General features: G+C 34.6%; 1 protein-coding gene across 1 annotated transcript in view; it reads left to right on the forward strand.

The window, feature by feature from the left end:
• The window catches only part of LOC134261614 (uncharacterized), a 64,156-nt gene that overhangs the window by 35,913 nt on the left and 11,981 nt on the right, over nt 1-16,262 (forward strand). Inside the window, exons 11-16 of the mRNA XM_062744038.1 lie at nt 1,426-1,643; nt 4,191-4,344; nt 5,433-5,557; nt 8,698-8,896; nt 10,006-10,120; nt 15,686-15,756. Of these exons, the coding sequence (XP_062600022.1) occupies nt 1,426-1,643; nt 4,191-4,344; nt 5,433-5,557; nt 8,698-8,896; nt 10,006-10,120; nt 15,686-15,756 (882 nt within the window). The remainder of the gene's footprint in view (nt 1-1,425; nt 1,644-4,190; nt 4,345-5,432; nt 5,558-8,697; nt 8,897-10,005; nt 10,121-15,685; nt 15,757-16,262) is intronic.

Genomic DNA, 16,262 nt, shown 5'->3' on the forward strand with positions numbered 1-16,262 from the left:
TGTCATCTTTTGAAAATCTTCTTCTCCAGAACCACTGGGCCAGGAAAGATGAAACTCATGTGGAATCATCTCATCATGTTCAAATCATGTACCTCAGGGGTAGGGTGGGGCCACAATGGGGTATCAAAGTTTAACATAGGAAAACATAGGGAAAATCTTTAAAAATTTTAAAAATCTTCTCAAGAACCACTGGGCCAGGAAAGATGAAACTCATGTGGAAGCAACCTCAGGTAGCATAGATTTGAAATTCAGGAGAACAGAGGAGCCATTAAGTGGACAAATGAATACAAAGACTATATCAATAAAAATTTCTATAAATCTTATAAACAACAAAACCATAATGTGTCGAAAAAGCATTCTAAGGAAGTGTAGATTTAAGTTTGTTTAAATACCCCCTCCCCTCCCCAGGCCCCATTTTTATAATATATTTAAACTTTTCAATACTGAACTAATTTTTGCTTTTACCTAGCCAGTTGCTCAGGTGAGCGATTTGGCCCCTGTGCCTCTTGTTCAATTAAATTTTAAACACAAACATAAATTAAAGAAGTAAAAGTTCAATAATCTCACTCACCATTGTCTTCTCTCTGTTCATACTGAGTGTTCACTGCTCAGTAAAGTTCACTTAGCACATGCTTTTTGTTCATACTGAGTGTTCACTGTTCAGTAAAGTTCACTTAGCACATGCTCTTTGTTCATACTGAGTGTTCACTGCTCACTAAAGTTCACTTTGCATGTGATCATCACTTTGTTCAAACTAAATGTCCACTCCTAAGTAAAGTTCACTTAGTATGTGGTCTTCACTTTGTTAATACTCTGTGAATGCTCACTTAAGTTCACTGAATTAGCTCAGAAGACTTGACATGCTGGAGTTTATAAATCAGCACCTGAAACTTTTTGGTAAACGATGAGGTCAAGTTCAAGGGTCACAAGATTGATAACCATGGCATTTTACAAAAAATAAAGCTAAATTGCCAGGCAATATTTGAAAATATCAAATTCATATCCCTTGCAGTTTCCAAAATATGGGGTGTGAAAGATGGAAAGACAAAGGGCAAAGTGAAACCTAAGTTTTAAACTGTTCTGCAGGTGACACAAAAAGATTTTTTCACATTATTGTCTTTATACTGCAAACATTTTCCAATTTGATCATAATTTTTTGGAATCACAATGAAGTTTAATTTGTAAAGATGGGGGATTGCTTGGATGCTGTTTTATGTCTTTAATGAACTTTTCCTATGCTGTGGAATTTCTTTAGTGTAAAGTTTGTGACCATAAAGGAAGTGTAAATTATTCCAAGCAGAAAAAAGAATGTGTACTGTATCTGAACTGGAAAGGAAGCAACTATCTAACTCAGTAGCTTTAAGAGAAATAAAACTAAAAAATGATTGGTCTTGAGGTTTACCATGGTAAATGGTTTATTTCCAGGGCAGTGCGTGTTCTGAAGGATATATCAGCCAGTGGAGATGTGTGTGCGGAGGGTGATAGTGACGATGACCCGGAGGTCAAACTAGACGTAGAGGAGGAAGATGATCAGGAGGAGGAGGAGGAGGAAGATGTAGATGAAGATATCAGCGATGAGTCAATGAACAGCCAATCAGACCCTGAAGGGATAGAGGAAGACTCTCAACCTGCCAGAAAAAGAGGTATCCTAGATCTCTGTCACTTAATGGCCAGTAAGGAACACTGGGATGTTGTATGGTTGCATTTTTTTTTGAGAAATAATCTTGCAACTTGCTTACTAGATGTCTTCTTGGAATGTTCAGGTTTTATGGTATAGTTTGAAGAGAAATTGTTTCTTAGTGATAACTTGAGTTAAAGAACAAAATGCACTTCTTTTTTTATAAAATAAGTTTGTGAATTTTTTAAAGACCTAATATAAGGTTTCTTTCAAATTTGCATTGATTTTATGACATGATTGCAAAGATACCATTTTAAGGGACAAATGTGCAATATGTTTTGAGATTAAAATTTTATCATACTATATTATGAGTTACACAGTCAGTTATGGACCTAATTCTAGTACGGAGTCATACAGGGTGTGAAATGGAAATCTGTATTGGGCAAGGTGAAGCCAAGTCCCAATATGGATTTCCATTTCACACCCTGTATGACTTGATTGACTCCGTATTAGGTCCCTAAACTGACTGTGTTACGAATTTATCCCGCTGAAGACTTTTAAATATAAAATTAAATCTATGAGCATATTATAAAAATATCAAGTCAATCCAATAACAATCAACATAAAATACCATTACAAGTGACAAGAAATTTACCCACGCACACCATTACTTAGCTGCCATTTTTATTTTACAAAAATGACGCTTCGATCGTAATCACGTGCCCGATTTTAATATTACTCCTTGACTGTGACGTAATACGGAAAATTTCAGGGCTTCATGTGATTAGCTTTTATCCAATCAGTAATCTACAAAATTGTCTGAAGCGGGATAAAATGGATTATTATACCTCTACTGTAATTACTCTATATAAAATTAATACCATAAAACTGCCTATTTCCCCAAGAAGAGACTATTGCCCTCATCTGAAGACTACTTCCTTGGAAATCAGAGCTACTCCCTGGGACTACTCCCTCATGAATATTTATTAGAAATTTTAACCAGTCAAAGTGTTCAGTGGGCAGAGCGTTCAAGGAATCTCGAGTCTGTGACGTCATGTTATAAGCAATGTAACTATGACGTCAAAACATTTCGACATGCGATGTCAAAAGTCATACTTGAATTCTAGCAAAATGAAGACATTGATAATTTATTGTTGTCTTCATTTTGCTAGAATTCAAGTATGATTTTGACATCACATGTCAAAATGTTTTGATGTCATAGTTACATTGTGTCACAGACTCAAGATTCCTTGAATGCTCCGCCCACTGAACACTTTGATTGGTCAAAATTACTAACAAATATTCATGAGGGAGTAGTCCCAGGGCGTAGCTCTGATTTTTCAGGGAGTAGTCATCAGATGAGGGAAATAGTCTCTTCTTGGGGAAATAGGCAGTTTTATGGTATTAATTTTATACAGAGTTATAATAGTAGATGTAAAAGATTATAGCACCATCAGATGTTCATAGACAAAAAATCAGCATGCATTACTCGGGGTTTTTTGGTATCCCAATACAAAAGTTAACCTGTATATTTATGCCCCCTTTGAAGAAGGGAGGGATATTGCTTTGCTTGGACTTGGAAAAATTCCAATTATTTGCAGTTTCCATTCATTTTCTTCACAGAGGTTGCACATATTGAAATGAAATTTGGTATACAGATTTATCATAGAATATCTAGGTCAAATTTTGTTTTCGAACGACCGAGCCCTTTTTGGCAGAGTTATGCCCCTTGGACTTTGAAAAAATTCCAATTAATTTGGGGAGGGGAGGGCATAAGTGTTTTACAAACATCTCTTGTTTTTTAAAGTAACCTTCAGTAATGTACGGAATATTCTAGATTTGTTTACATATGATGTGATCATAATCTCATGATAATGGGGGAGGTGATAATTGACAGAGATGATAAACATGTCATATATGCTTGCCTTATAGATAGGAATCATGTTAATAACTATAATTTTGATTAGAAATTATTAAATATTAAGAAATAAATATCATCTACGTGTTTTAATTAAGTATGTTGACAATTATATCATTAGAAATTAACAATATAAAACAGTCTACAACAAAATCTAAAGAATATAATTCCTACCTATGAATTTTAATAGGCATGGTTCATTAATACATGCAGTTCTTACTAGTTATTAACCCCCCCCCCCCCCCTCCAACACACACACAAACACACTCAACCGATTACTCATTTTATTTTTCCCAGTCAACTTTTCAAAAAACAAAAAAAGTTTAAGTTTACACTTAGCTACACAGAAAGTAAAAATCTGAGACATGACAATCTTCTTGTGAAGGATTGGTCTTGTTTTTTACCAGCATGCCGAGTCCTGTAGAATCATTAAATGTCAAGGGAGTTCGTTTTACCTGCATTGATATTTACAACCAGACTGAATATACATGTAGATATCAAGACTATTAATTTCCATGAATCTATAAATGTTTGCAGCGTACAAAAATTGGCTCACATTAATTAATTTTTTTCAAATCATCTCTTCTTGTAAAGTTATGCCATATTCATATTGAAGGTATCAAAGACCATTGGCAAATGTAAATTTTATTTTAGTAGGTGGACGGGCCAATTGTCCTGGTATGTTTCGTGATGTTTACAAACACTGCTGCAAAAACTACCTTGAGAGGGTCCAGCTTATAGACAACATGTCTCAAGTATTCCCCGAGTTACAGCCTGAAAAATCTCAATGGATACTGCAAAATCCCAAGTAAATGTCACCCACTTTTAAAACAGAAATAATCTGAATTGTCAACTTGGTTATTCCTGCGTCTAGATCTTGAAGAATTATGCTATAAGCAAACCTCAACATAGTTGGAGAAGCTGCTTATTTTGTACAATCAGCATTAATGTAGATGTGTTATTTTCTTTCTAATCCCTACTTTGCTCATAAATACATGGATGTTAGATCTAGTGTGTTTCACTGTATTTGTCAGGTTTTATTTTGGTTTAACACCTCAGCAAAGTGTAAAGACCATCTGCTGTGGATCTTTTATATTATTTTGTAAACAGTTCTAAAAACATATGATGATGAGTTTAATTCTTCCAGCACCTTTCATGTCAGATGATTATTATTGCTTTATACCTTAAAATGTAAATCAGTTCATTAATTTTGTAATGTACTATCGTTCCAATAACAATGTGTCACTTTGCTTGACCGACCGTGGTAAAATTTCACAAATTGATTAACATATTTCTCATCGATTGGATGTTTGGTTTGAATGAAATCAAAACTACTTTGCATATCATGAGATAAAGAATCCAACAATACCCCAATAACACTGGCCAATCATACTGGATGAATGTTTTCCAGTGCGGCAATTACATGTGGTCATTCAAAAGTGTTCTACAAAGTCACATTTGCTGTCCTAAAAAAAGCATGTGTCATATTTGTTGTGATTTGGCCAAATGGAGTAAATGCATATGAGAAAATTTAAACATGTAATACGTAAGGGGAAATCCTGCATGTTCCTATTTTACTATATATAATATCAATATCATCATTATTAGGATTACCATAAGACTTGCTTTACCTGTCCAAGTGTGATTTTTGTTTACTGCATTCTCGTGAGCAGTCATTCAATACGATTGGTCAGTATTGTAAGTGGTATTGCTGGGTTCTGTATTTCATATGCAGAGTAGTTTTGATTTCAGTGAAATCAAACATCCAATCGATGAGTAATATAATCATCATGTGAAACTTCACCACGCTCGATTAATCAAAGAGACATACTGTTACTGGAATTGATGGTATGCTGTGACTGATGTGATTTGATATGTATACCTCTTGTTCATCAGGGAGATGGAGGACTTCTTGCCAGTAACAAAGGAGAGTGTTAGATTTCATGTCATCTCACCAGAACAAAAAGTCACAACACCTCTCTTAAAACAACTGAAGAGATTTAAGGCTGAGTTCATAGCCGGTGAGTAGAGACTAGAGAAACGTCATTATTAGCTCACCTGAGCTCACCTGAACTCACCTGAGTTTACCTGAGCTCACCTCATCTTCCCCAAAACAACAAAGCTATATTAAGTCATATTTACAAGGAAGCATCCTCAGATAATGTAGTTTGTCATGACCCCCTTGGGTAGAGTGAAGCTACAATGGATAAACAGAGTTTAACACACTGAGGATATGGGTAGAAGAATTTAATAGTGATGAACAAAGAGGGCCATAGTTACTCAGTTGAGTGTTGTGGCCCTCTTATACAGGAAAATCATTTTTGTTAAAATTCCCAAAACTTGTCTCACACTTTTAAAGTGTGGTCACTCGATGTGATTTTTCATTCCATTTTCATTCAAATTGCTCAGGTAAGTCGGATGAAGTCGATTGGTGAGGGGTCACACAATCCAATTTTTCATTCAATTTACAAACGATTTTAGAAAGAAATGAACAGGTACTTGTTAGTAATTATTTTTAGCTCTACTGGTCAGAAACCAGAAGAGCTTATGCAATAGTAATGCGTCCAGCATCCATTCGTCTGTATGTCTGTCTGTAAACATTTTTTAAAATGCAACTCCTCCTACAGTTTTGGTCTGATTTCAATATAACTTGGCACACAAGTAGATTACACTAAGATACATAATTCTTATATCCGTTTCTGATTTCAATGAACGGTGTTTCTAAGGTTACAAAAAATAGAAATTTCTGTGAAATACTTTTAAAATGCTACTCCTCCTACAGTTTTGGTCTGATTATATATATAAAGTGGCAGGCATGCAAGTAGATTACACTTAGATACATAATTCTGTGAATCGGTTTTTGATTTTGATGAACATTGTTGCCATGGTTAATAAAAATAGTAATTTCTGTAAAATACTCTCGGAGTGCTACTCTAAATACAGTTTTAGTCTGATTTTAATATAATGTTGCATGCAAGTAGACGTCACTATCAGAGATATATAATTGTTTTTATTGCGTTTTTTAAAATATTTTTTATTTTGATGAATGATGTTGCTTTCATAACTAAAATTGAAAATACTGTAAAATTTTATTAAAAGTTACTCCTACAGTTGTAGTCTTATTGGAATATATCTCTGCTCCTGGATATTAATTAAACTAACTTAATAAATAGTTATCATGATCAAGAATGCCTCTTCCAATGTTGTCAATGTGGTCCCTGGGTCAGGGGTTCTGGTGTAAGGGTAGGGCTCTTGATTATATATTGAAAATGCAGAAATTCTTTGAAAATCTTCATCTCTGCTCCTGGGTATTAAACAAACTAACTAAGCACATAGTTATTAGTTATGATGAGCAAGAATAGCTCTTCTAAAACTGTGAATTTTATGGCCCCAGGGTCAGGGGTTCTGGTGTTAGGGCAGGGCTCTATTGATTATATAGTGAAAATACATTAAATCTTTGAAAATCTTCTTCTCTGCTCCTGGGTAAGAAATAGACTAACTAAGCTCATAGTTATGATGAGCAAGAATGCCTCTTCCAAAATTATGAATTTTATGGCCCCATGGTCGTGGGTTCCAGTCTTTTGGTGGAGCTCTATTGATTATATAGTGAAAAATGCATTAAATCTTTGAAAATCTTTTTCTTTGCTCCTAGGTACTAAGCAGATGAACTACCTATATTGCTAAGATGAGCAAGGGCCCTTTTTCCAGAATTTTGAATTTCAAGGCCCCTGGGTCAGGGGTACCATAGAGGAGGGGGGGGGGGGCTCAACGTATATACTGAAAATGAATTAATTGTTTTGAAATCTGCTCCTTGGTATTAATCAAAGATTTTTGATGAGCAAGGATGCCTTTTCCAAAATTGTGAAATGTGTTAACCTAGGGTCTGGGGTTCATGTTTGGTAGGGGCACTACTGATTATTGCTGAATATTACTGATAAGTTGAAATGTATTTTTTGTCCCCCTAGGGTGCCTCTGGATATTAAGTAACCTAACTAAGCAATTGCTAAGTGCATTGATATGATTAGTTTGGTGCCTCTTTCAAAATTGTGAATGCCATTGCTTCATGTTCAAAACATGAACCAAATTCAGTCATTGGAAAGTTGTTGCATGATGCTCAGGTGACCTATAAGGCCATGGGCCTCTTGTTTCATTTCACAGGTGTATAAAAACTGTTAAAAACTATTATTTTATAGACCTATTCTGCATTTTTTTAATTTCAGGAAATGTCATTGTGACGTCATGATTTTCTTGAGAAAGTTGATTGAAAATCTGAGGCCGATCTGATTTCTAGATGACTTTCAGATTTTGCTTTCGACTTGGATGGTCACACTGTACAATTTTAGTCAAAAGCAAATCAATTGGAAAAATTGGATGGAAAATTGCATTGTGTGACCGCACCTTTAGGCTTATAAATTGGCTCTAATAAAATGTGTGATATTCATTTTGCCATGACATCAAATTACTTATTTTTTAAATTATTTTTTCTCACCTTTTCCTGCATGTTTAAATGTCATTTGGTTAAAAACTAAATATTCAGGACAATTAACACAAAATAACTAATATTCAAATCAACAGTTATGAGAGAAATTTTCATGGAAGATACATCGGAGTATACATACTAATCAGACTTGCTTCAGATACTGGATCAGACCTATATTTGAATTACATTTTCTGGATGAGTGAATAGTTTGAGTTTTGTATAAGTCTATTGTAAGTAACTGCTAGCCCTATCAGCTAAAAATTGCATAAATGTTGCTCTACAAGGTTAACAGTTCAATGTAGGACATTTTCTTACTAATGTAAAGACAACATTTGTTGAGGTGAGCTCTGTAGTCTCTGATTACTTGTACCTATATGTTTTGACATATAAAAAAATTCAGTCCCAGTCTATTGCAAAAAATGCTGAAATTAAGAGTGAAGATTTAGGAATTATTTTGTATCGGTGATGCTTTGTCTTGAACTTTAAGCCAAAGATATGTAATATATGCTATTTAATTTTCTCCTAAATCTCTTTGCTTTTCTTTGAATACTTTCAACAGACCTTGTACACTCTTACAAATTATCATGTTATATTACTGATGAACCTTGGGTGGGGCACTCAGGTCCTTTGGACATATTTCTAATTTATATACTGAGTTATTTTTTCAAAAAATATTTCAAGGCACCTACAACCTTTTTGCTGGTGGTCCTGTTTGGGGCCTTGCCTGGTGTCCTGTACCACACAATGTCCAATGTAACCAGTTTTTGGCTGTAAGCTGTCACAGAGAAATGGATGAATGCCATGAAACAAAGTCACTTTACTTGGGAAAAGGTGCAATACAATTGTGGAATATTGGAGAACTGAATTCTCTGTATCCAAAGTGAGAACATATAAGGTTTATATCAGATTTGGACTGGAATAAGACATTTTAGGATTATGCATTCCAGAATTAGACTTTAATAAGTACATTTTTAATTTATCTATTCCAGACTTAGTCTTTCATAAGTACATTTTTGGTTTAGTTAAATGTATGTGCAGGCATCACATAAAATTAACTCATTTTTTATCTAGTCAAATTATGTGTTAAACTTACAACCAAACTTAAATTATTGAGCATAATCTTTCTTATCAAAAGATGCATTATAATACAATGTACATAATTATACCCCACGCAACAAGCCTACGCAACAAGTTGCGTGAGGTATAATGTTTTTGACCCGTCAGTCAGTCCGTCAGTCCTGTTTTTTTGTCATTGCAACTCCTCATAGATCGCCGCACACAATTCCACCAAACTTTGCAGATATTTAGGACACAATGTGTAGATGTGCATATTGCTGGGAAATTCTGATTCCTTTATTTTTTTCAGAATTTCTGTACTTTTACACTTAGATTTTTGGCCATATCTTGAATAAAGAGATGAACAGTTTGTCAGAGCAACTCCTCATAAACCGCTGCACACAATTTTATCAAACTTTGCAGATATTTAGGACACATTGTGTAGATGTGCATATTACCAGGAAATTCCGATTCCTTTATATTTCCTTGAATTTCCACATTTTTCCACTTACATTTTTGGCTACATCTTGAATATAGAGATGAACTGTTTGTCAGCGCAACTCCTCATAAACCGCTGCACGCAATTTTGTCAAACTTTGCAGATATTTAGGACACATTGTGTAGATGTGCATATTACGAGGAAATTCCGATTCCTTCATATTTCTGGGAATTTCCGCACTTTTCCACTTAGATTTTTGGTCATATTTTGAATATAGCGATGAACTGTTTGTCAGCACAACTCCTCATAAACAGCTGCACACAATTTCTTCAGACTTTGCAGATATTTAGGACACATTGTGTAGATGTGCATATTACCAGGAAATTCAGATTCCTTTATTTTTTCCGGGAATTTCAGCACTTCAACTTTTGGGGGAGCGTGGGGTATGTGAGCTTGCTAACTTTTTTTCATTTGATTTATTATATTTTTTCCAGTAATTCAATGAGTAGTAGCGTTCCTGTCCTGGAGTTCTGTTTATCCCACAGCTTTGGTGTTATTTACCAGTTATGTTGGTGTCCAAGCAATGCCTGGGAAAACAATGAAGAGAAGGTGAAATTATTAAAGATACTAACAGAATACTATATTTTTCTATGTGTAGTTTCAGCTATATGAACATATGTACATGTAGTACACTAGCTGCAGAACTGTAGCTCTCTGCTTGAGAAAATTCGGACAGATAAAGCAGAGAGCTACAGATCCAAGCGTTGTAAAAACCTTCGATTTACGCCGACGATTTTTTGTTGCTACGTTAGGTATTTATTTTGTGTAGTTTAAGCTTTTTCCGGCTTTTAGAATGGTATCCTATAATAATTCATATATTTAACTCTTATATTTGATACTTTGTTTACCTTTTAACGGTCCGAAACAGTCCCTATATATAGTTTTGTAATGTTGGTTTAAAAGAGTTCCATTTCGATGTCCGTAACCACAAGCAGCCAATGGCATTTGTTAGCGTTGAGAGGTAAGTAAATGATCAGGAATTGGAGTTGAATATATTATACAATTATGGACTGTTTAGAAGGGCTTGCGTTCGAGGGTGACAAACCTACTCAGACCTGAAAATTGGTATTGTCTCCCTTCTAAACAGTCCATAATAGTTTTATTATCCTGAAGAATATACAATTATCAATTAGATAGAGTTGAAAATAGTAATCAAACCTCTTGTTTTCTTCTACTCTGCTCCGATCCCATACTTTCAAAATATGTCAGACAACTTTGACGTCATCGTTAGAATTTATTGTTTACCGATCCTGCATATTTAGCAATTGTTCTTTTAAATAGGAGTTATCTCGCTTAAACCACTGTAGTTTCACTCAAAGGGCGACAACATTAGTGGAAACCCTGCATGCTCGCTTACGCTTTTTCATTGTCGTCTGAAGGGAGATAACAGTTGTCTCCCTGTGCATGAGGGAGACATCACAAGTTGTCTCCCTGCATGTGACCTGCCCTAAACCAATCAGATTGACTGTATAATTCTGAAGGATAATAAGATTAATTATTAAATACCATTTGAAATTATTTTCAAAGCTGGGGAAAGTATAAAATAAACGAAAAAAAACCAAAGTGAGCGACAAAAAATCGTGGGCGTAAATCGAAGGTTTTTACAACACTTGGATCTGTAGGTCTCTGCTTTATCTGTCCGAATTTTCTCAAGCAGAGAGCTACAGTTCTGCAGCTAGTAGTACACATGTACCCTTAGTAGCCACAATTATTAGCTGTCAATGTTTTTTTGTTATCTGTTTACCAAAAAGACAAATACGAATTACACATAAAAAAGGACATAAAAAAAATGAAATTGACGTAAAAGTTGACTAAAAAATTTAATGTATTATAAGTTAATGTATAGTTACGTAACTTTGTAGCTAATTGCCATGTAGAATAATAAAATAATTAGACAAAATTACTTCATATTCTTAGAATAAATGTTATTGGAAGACTAGTAGAGATGTTTTGTCTGATTGGTTTATAATTGTGTTAACTCTGTCTGAGTAAGTTCAAGGATAGTGCTAGAGTCCTATGGACCAAAAAAAAAAAAAACAACAACAACATATGTTGTTGATTACTCCATAACTATTTTTTTACCCTAGCTTATTCATTCTATTCCCTTTGTTTTTTTATATAACATAACACTTACCTTTAAGTCAGTCATATTTTAGAACTGCTTAGTAGAATAGAAATAAAGTCCTTGTTGTCCTGAATGATGCAGAATTACCTTCTTGGTCTCAAAACGTTGTTTGAAATATAAAATCCTTGGCTTTCATAATTAGCTTTCAAACAACATTTCTCGACCTCAGAGGTTAATCTGCAACATTCATCAAAACGCAGATTTTATTTCTTAAATCTGGTGATACTTCAGAGCCTGATTCAATGATAACATCATCCACCCACTTATTTTGGAATTTAATGTCTGTAAAATATAGGTAGGATCCAGAGTTAGGGTACTTACTGGTAATTCCATCATAGAACCTGGTTTTTTAGCTCTTCTGAGCAATAGGCTCAAAGAGCTAATGCTATGGCCATTTGTGAGGTGTGCGGTGTGCGTTAACTTTTTAGAATATGGGCCATAACTCAAGAACCCCTTGGCCAATCATTGTCAAATTTGTTACAGGGTATCCTTGGCCCAAGGGCTACCATTTACACTAAAACTAGGGTTGGAACCCTAAAACAAGGGGAGATAATCAGGAAAATAGAACCAAAAGTACTGGTTGCTCAAAAATCTTCTTCTCCAGAACCACCAGGCAGATTTTCACCAAACTTACATACAAGATTTAGGATATGTTGAAGATTAAAAATTATTCAAGGCATGACCCTGGGGCAAAGGGCGTGGTCTCAAGGTCACTTCAAAGTTGACCAAAATTTACACTTATTAAAAACGTTGATATTTTGCTTACTATAAAGACTAGGATCATCAAATCTTGTAAGTTGATGCATCTCAGGACTTGACATCATGTTAATACAAAAGTAGGTCACGGTGACCTACTTTTTAAATTTTACGGGCTTTTGTTTTCAAATTGATTTGGAGGCATATTTTGGACACTTTAAGGCCTATGATCATCAAACTTTGTCAGTTGATGCATCTTGTGTCCTCAAACAATGTCAACTTAAAAATGCGTCACCTTGACCTACTTTTTGAATTTATGGCTTATTTTTTCTAAAACATTTAAGGCCTTAATTTCTGATACTGAGAGGTTTAGAATCTTCAAACCTTGTAAGTTGATGCATCTTGGGGCCTTAAAACATATTTATGAAAAAGTAGGTCACTGTGACCTACTTTTTGAATTTTGCAGGCATTTGTTTTCAAATTGTTTAAAAGGCATATTTTGAATACTTTCAGACCTATGATCATCAAACTTTGTCAGTTGATGCATCTTGGGTCTTCAGAAACTGTCGACCAAAAAGTAGGTCACGGTGACCTACTTTTGACATTTTATGGCTATATTTCAGTATCTTAGGTACCTTTTGGCTTATAATCATCAAACTTTGTCAGTTGATACAACTTGGGTTTTCGGAGAATGTCGACCACAAAGTAGGTCACAGTGACCTACTTTTGACATTTTATGGCTATATTTCAATATTTTAGGTACTTTTTGGCTTAGAATCATCAAACTTTGTCAGTTGATGCAACTTAGGTTTTCGGAGAATGTAGACCAAAAAGTTGGTCACTGTGACCTAGTTTTGACATTTTATGGCTATGTTTCAGTATCAGTATCTTAGGTACTTTTTGGCTTAGAATCAACAAACTTTGTCAGTTGATGCAACTAGGGTTTTCGAAACCTGTTGACCAAAAAGTAGGTCACTGTGACCTAGTTTTGAATTTTATGGCTATATTTAAGTATCCCGGGTACTTATTGGCCTAGAATTGTCAAACATTGTCAGTTGAGGCATCTTGGGTTTTCGGAGAATGTCGACCAAAAAATAGGTCACAATGACCTACTTTTGCGTATCTCAGGTACTCATTGGCTTAGAATCATCAAACATTGTCAGTTGATGCATCTTGGGTCCTCGGAAAATGTTGACCAAAAAGTAGGTCATGGTGACCTACTTTTGACATTTTATAGCTATATTTAAGTATTTTTAGGTATTTTTGGCTTAGAACTATCAAAACTTTGTCATTTGATGCAACTTGGTTTTTCGAAGAATGTCGACCATGGGTAGGTCACTGTGACCTAGTTTTGACATTTTATATCTTAGGTACTTTTTGGCTTAGAATTATCAAACATTGTCAGTTGAGGCATCTTGGGTTTTCAGAGAATGTCGACCAAAAAGTAGGTCACAATGACCTACTTTTAATTAGATACTTATTGGCTTAGAATCATCAAACATTGTCAGTTGATGCATTTGGGTCCTCGGAAAATGTTGACCAAAAAGTAAGTCACGGTGACCTATTTTTGACATTTTATGGCTTTATTTAAATATCTCTGGTACTAATTGGCTTAGAATCATCAAACTCTGATAGTTGATGCATCTTTGGTCCTCAGGGAATGTCAACCATGAGAAGGTCACAGTGACCTACTTTAATATGTGAGGTACTTATTCAATAGAACCATCACTCTTTGTCAATTAATGCATCTTGAGTCCTCAGAAAGTTTCAAATCAAAAAGTAGGTCACCATGTGCTACTTATGGTATTTTATAGCTATACTGAAATATCTTTAGTCCTAACAGGCAAAGAATCACCAAACTTTGTCAGTTCATGCATCTTAGGATACTTAGAGTAAGAGGCTTCAAATAGAAGTGATAGATTGTACAATTTATCAGAAGAGCGATTCAAGGCCCTTGGGCCTCTTGTTTAATACCTAGATTCTCAGAGTTAATTTTTTTTGTGGGCAATAAAAGTAAAAAGTCATTTCCTTATATAGATATTTGAAATAGGACATTTATAATTAAATTCTGGTCAGTTTATGGGAAGGGCCATTTTAGAATGAATTGAACCTAGCTCTTTCATTTTATTCATTTTTCTCTTTTCAATAGTATAAATTAATGGATTAAAAAAAAGAAATTTCAGTAAAATAATTTCTAAACTGAATAAAAAATACTTCTTGCTTTGGTCTTATTTAAAAGACATGATTCTTTTCAAAGAATTACTAGTATAATTTAAAATCTATAAATAATGGTCACCAACGTGAAGCAGTGGTAGAGCATCTCCTCTAAAGCAGCAAAGCAAGGAGGTGCTCCCTATGTCTCAGGAGCAAATCGCATGGGATGTAGAGACCTGGCCTGGGGGCCTTAAAACTTAGACGAGCTCACTTTTGATCTTAGTCTCACTTATCCACTCTACATTACTTTGGTAAAAGTGAGACTGAGATCAAAAGTGAGCTCATCTAACTTTTATGGCCCCCACCACTGGCCTGGGGGCCATAAAAGTTAGACAAGCTCAATTTTGATCTCAGTCTCCCATTTTCACTGTATTATTGTTCACCCTGTGTTATATTCGCCCTTTTCTACTTGTGAACAATTTTGCCCCATATTAAATTCGCCCAGTTTTAGTTCTGATTAAGAAATTATGCTGTGTTCTTTAAATTCGCCCCGTTTTAAATTTGCCCACTTATGATAAGAGCAAAAGGAGCGAAAAGAAAACGGGGGCAAAAATTTCCCTGTATACAGTATGCTTTTTTAATGGAAAAATATTACTGTAGAAGTACTTTTTTTCTGTGTGGTATTAATCTAAGCTATGTAACCCAGTCACAAATTTTCTGCTGAAATTTGTCCCATTGAACTAAATACACATAAAAGGATATAAAGAGAGTCTTAAGATATCCCCAAAATTTTCTATCAGCCGATTGAACAGAAATAGAGATTTTGCGGAATTATGACCCCATGGAAAAAAGTACCTCTACAGTATAAAATTGAATTCAAATGTTTTTTTTTTTTTTTTACTATATTTTGCTATTTGTAAGGAGGGCGGGGGTTTATAATAAATTTATTTATATAACTTGCAGTAACGATTCAAAGAGCGATATCACATCACATTCACATCTTGTTTGACCAGATGATATGCCTGTCTACTCTTTTTAATAGGACTCTGCAGAATTAGTCGTAATGAGGTTGTATTGACAATCTGATGGCATTTTTCAATTATTCACTAAAATGAATATTAAAGTTTTTTTGTTTGTAGCCATCCCTGCACTTACCAAGACTTGGGCTGTTAGCAGGAGCCTTCTCTGATGGAAATGTTCACATATACAGGTAATATTTCCCTCTCTCTCACCACTTAATTGGGCATGCTAAATACCGGTATATCATCAAGTGGTGTTTTTTTCTTTTTCACATTTCGTGTTAAACCATTTGTTAATTCTCACAATTAATAATTTTTCATATCATTATGCCTCTTTGAAATGTCTTGTAGTTTCTAAAATATTCAACTTTGCTATAAATGTCAGACTCTAAATTTCTAAGCAATCAAAAATGAACTGCGAGGAAACATTGGTGTTGAATGCAATTTTGTAAATGTAGAGTGTTAAATTTGGAGTACAGTGAGGCTTCGTTTACCTGGGCACTAATTATCTGGATGCTTCAAATCAATGAACTCCTTTGGGAATAAAATTCAATTCATATACAGCAGTTTTGAAAGGTCTGTTTCATTAATCTTAACGTTCATCGATACTCTGATAAGAGAGATAACTCTTAATGACATAAACGACTATTATTCCTTTACAGATTTTCATGTCTTTTTTTGTCCAATTTTGACCCGC

Source organism: Saccostrea cucullata, unplaced genomic scaffold (assembly GCF_032062105.1).
Source record: "Saccostrea cucullata isolate Sc308-1 unplaced genomic scaffold, CSIRO_AGI_Scuc_v1 ctg1944, whole genome shotgun sequence".
Taxonomy (NCBI): Eukaryota; Metazoa; Mollusca; class Bivalvia; order Ostreida; family Ostreidae; genus Saccostrea; species Saccostrea cuccullata.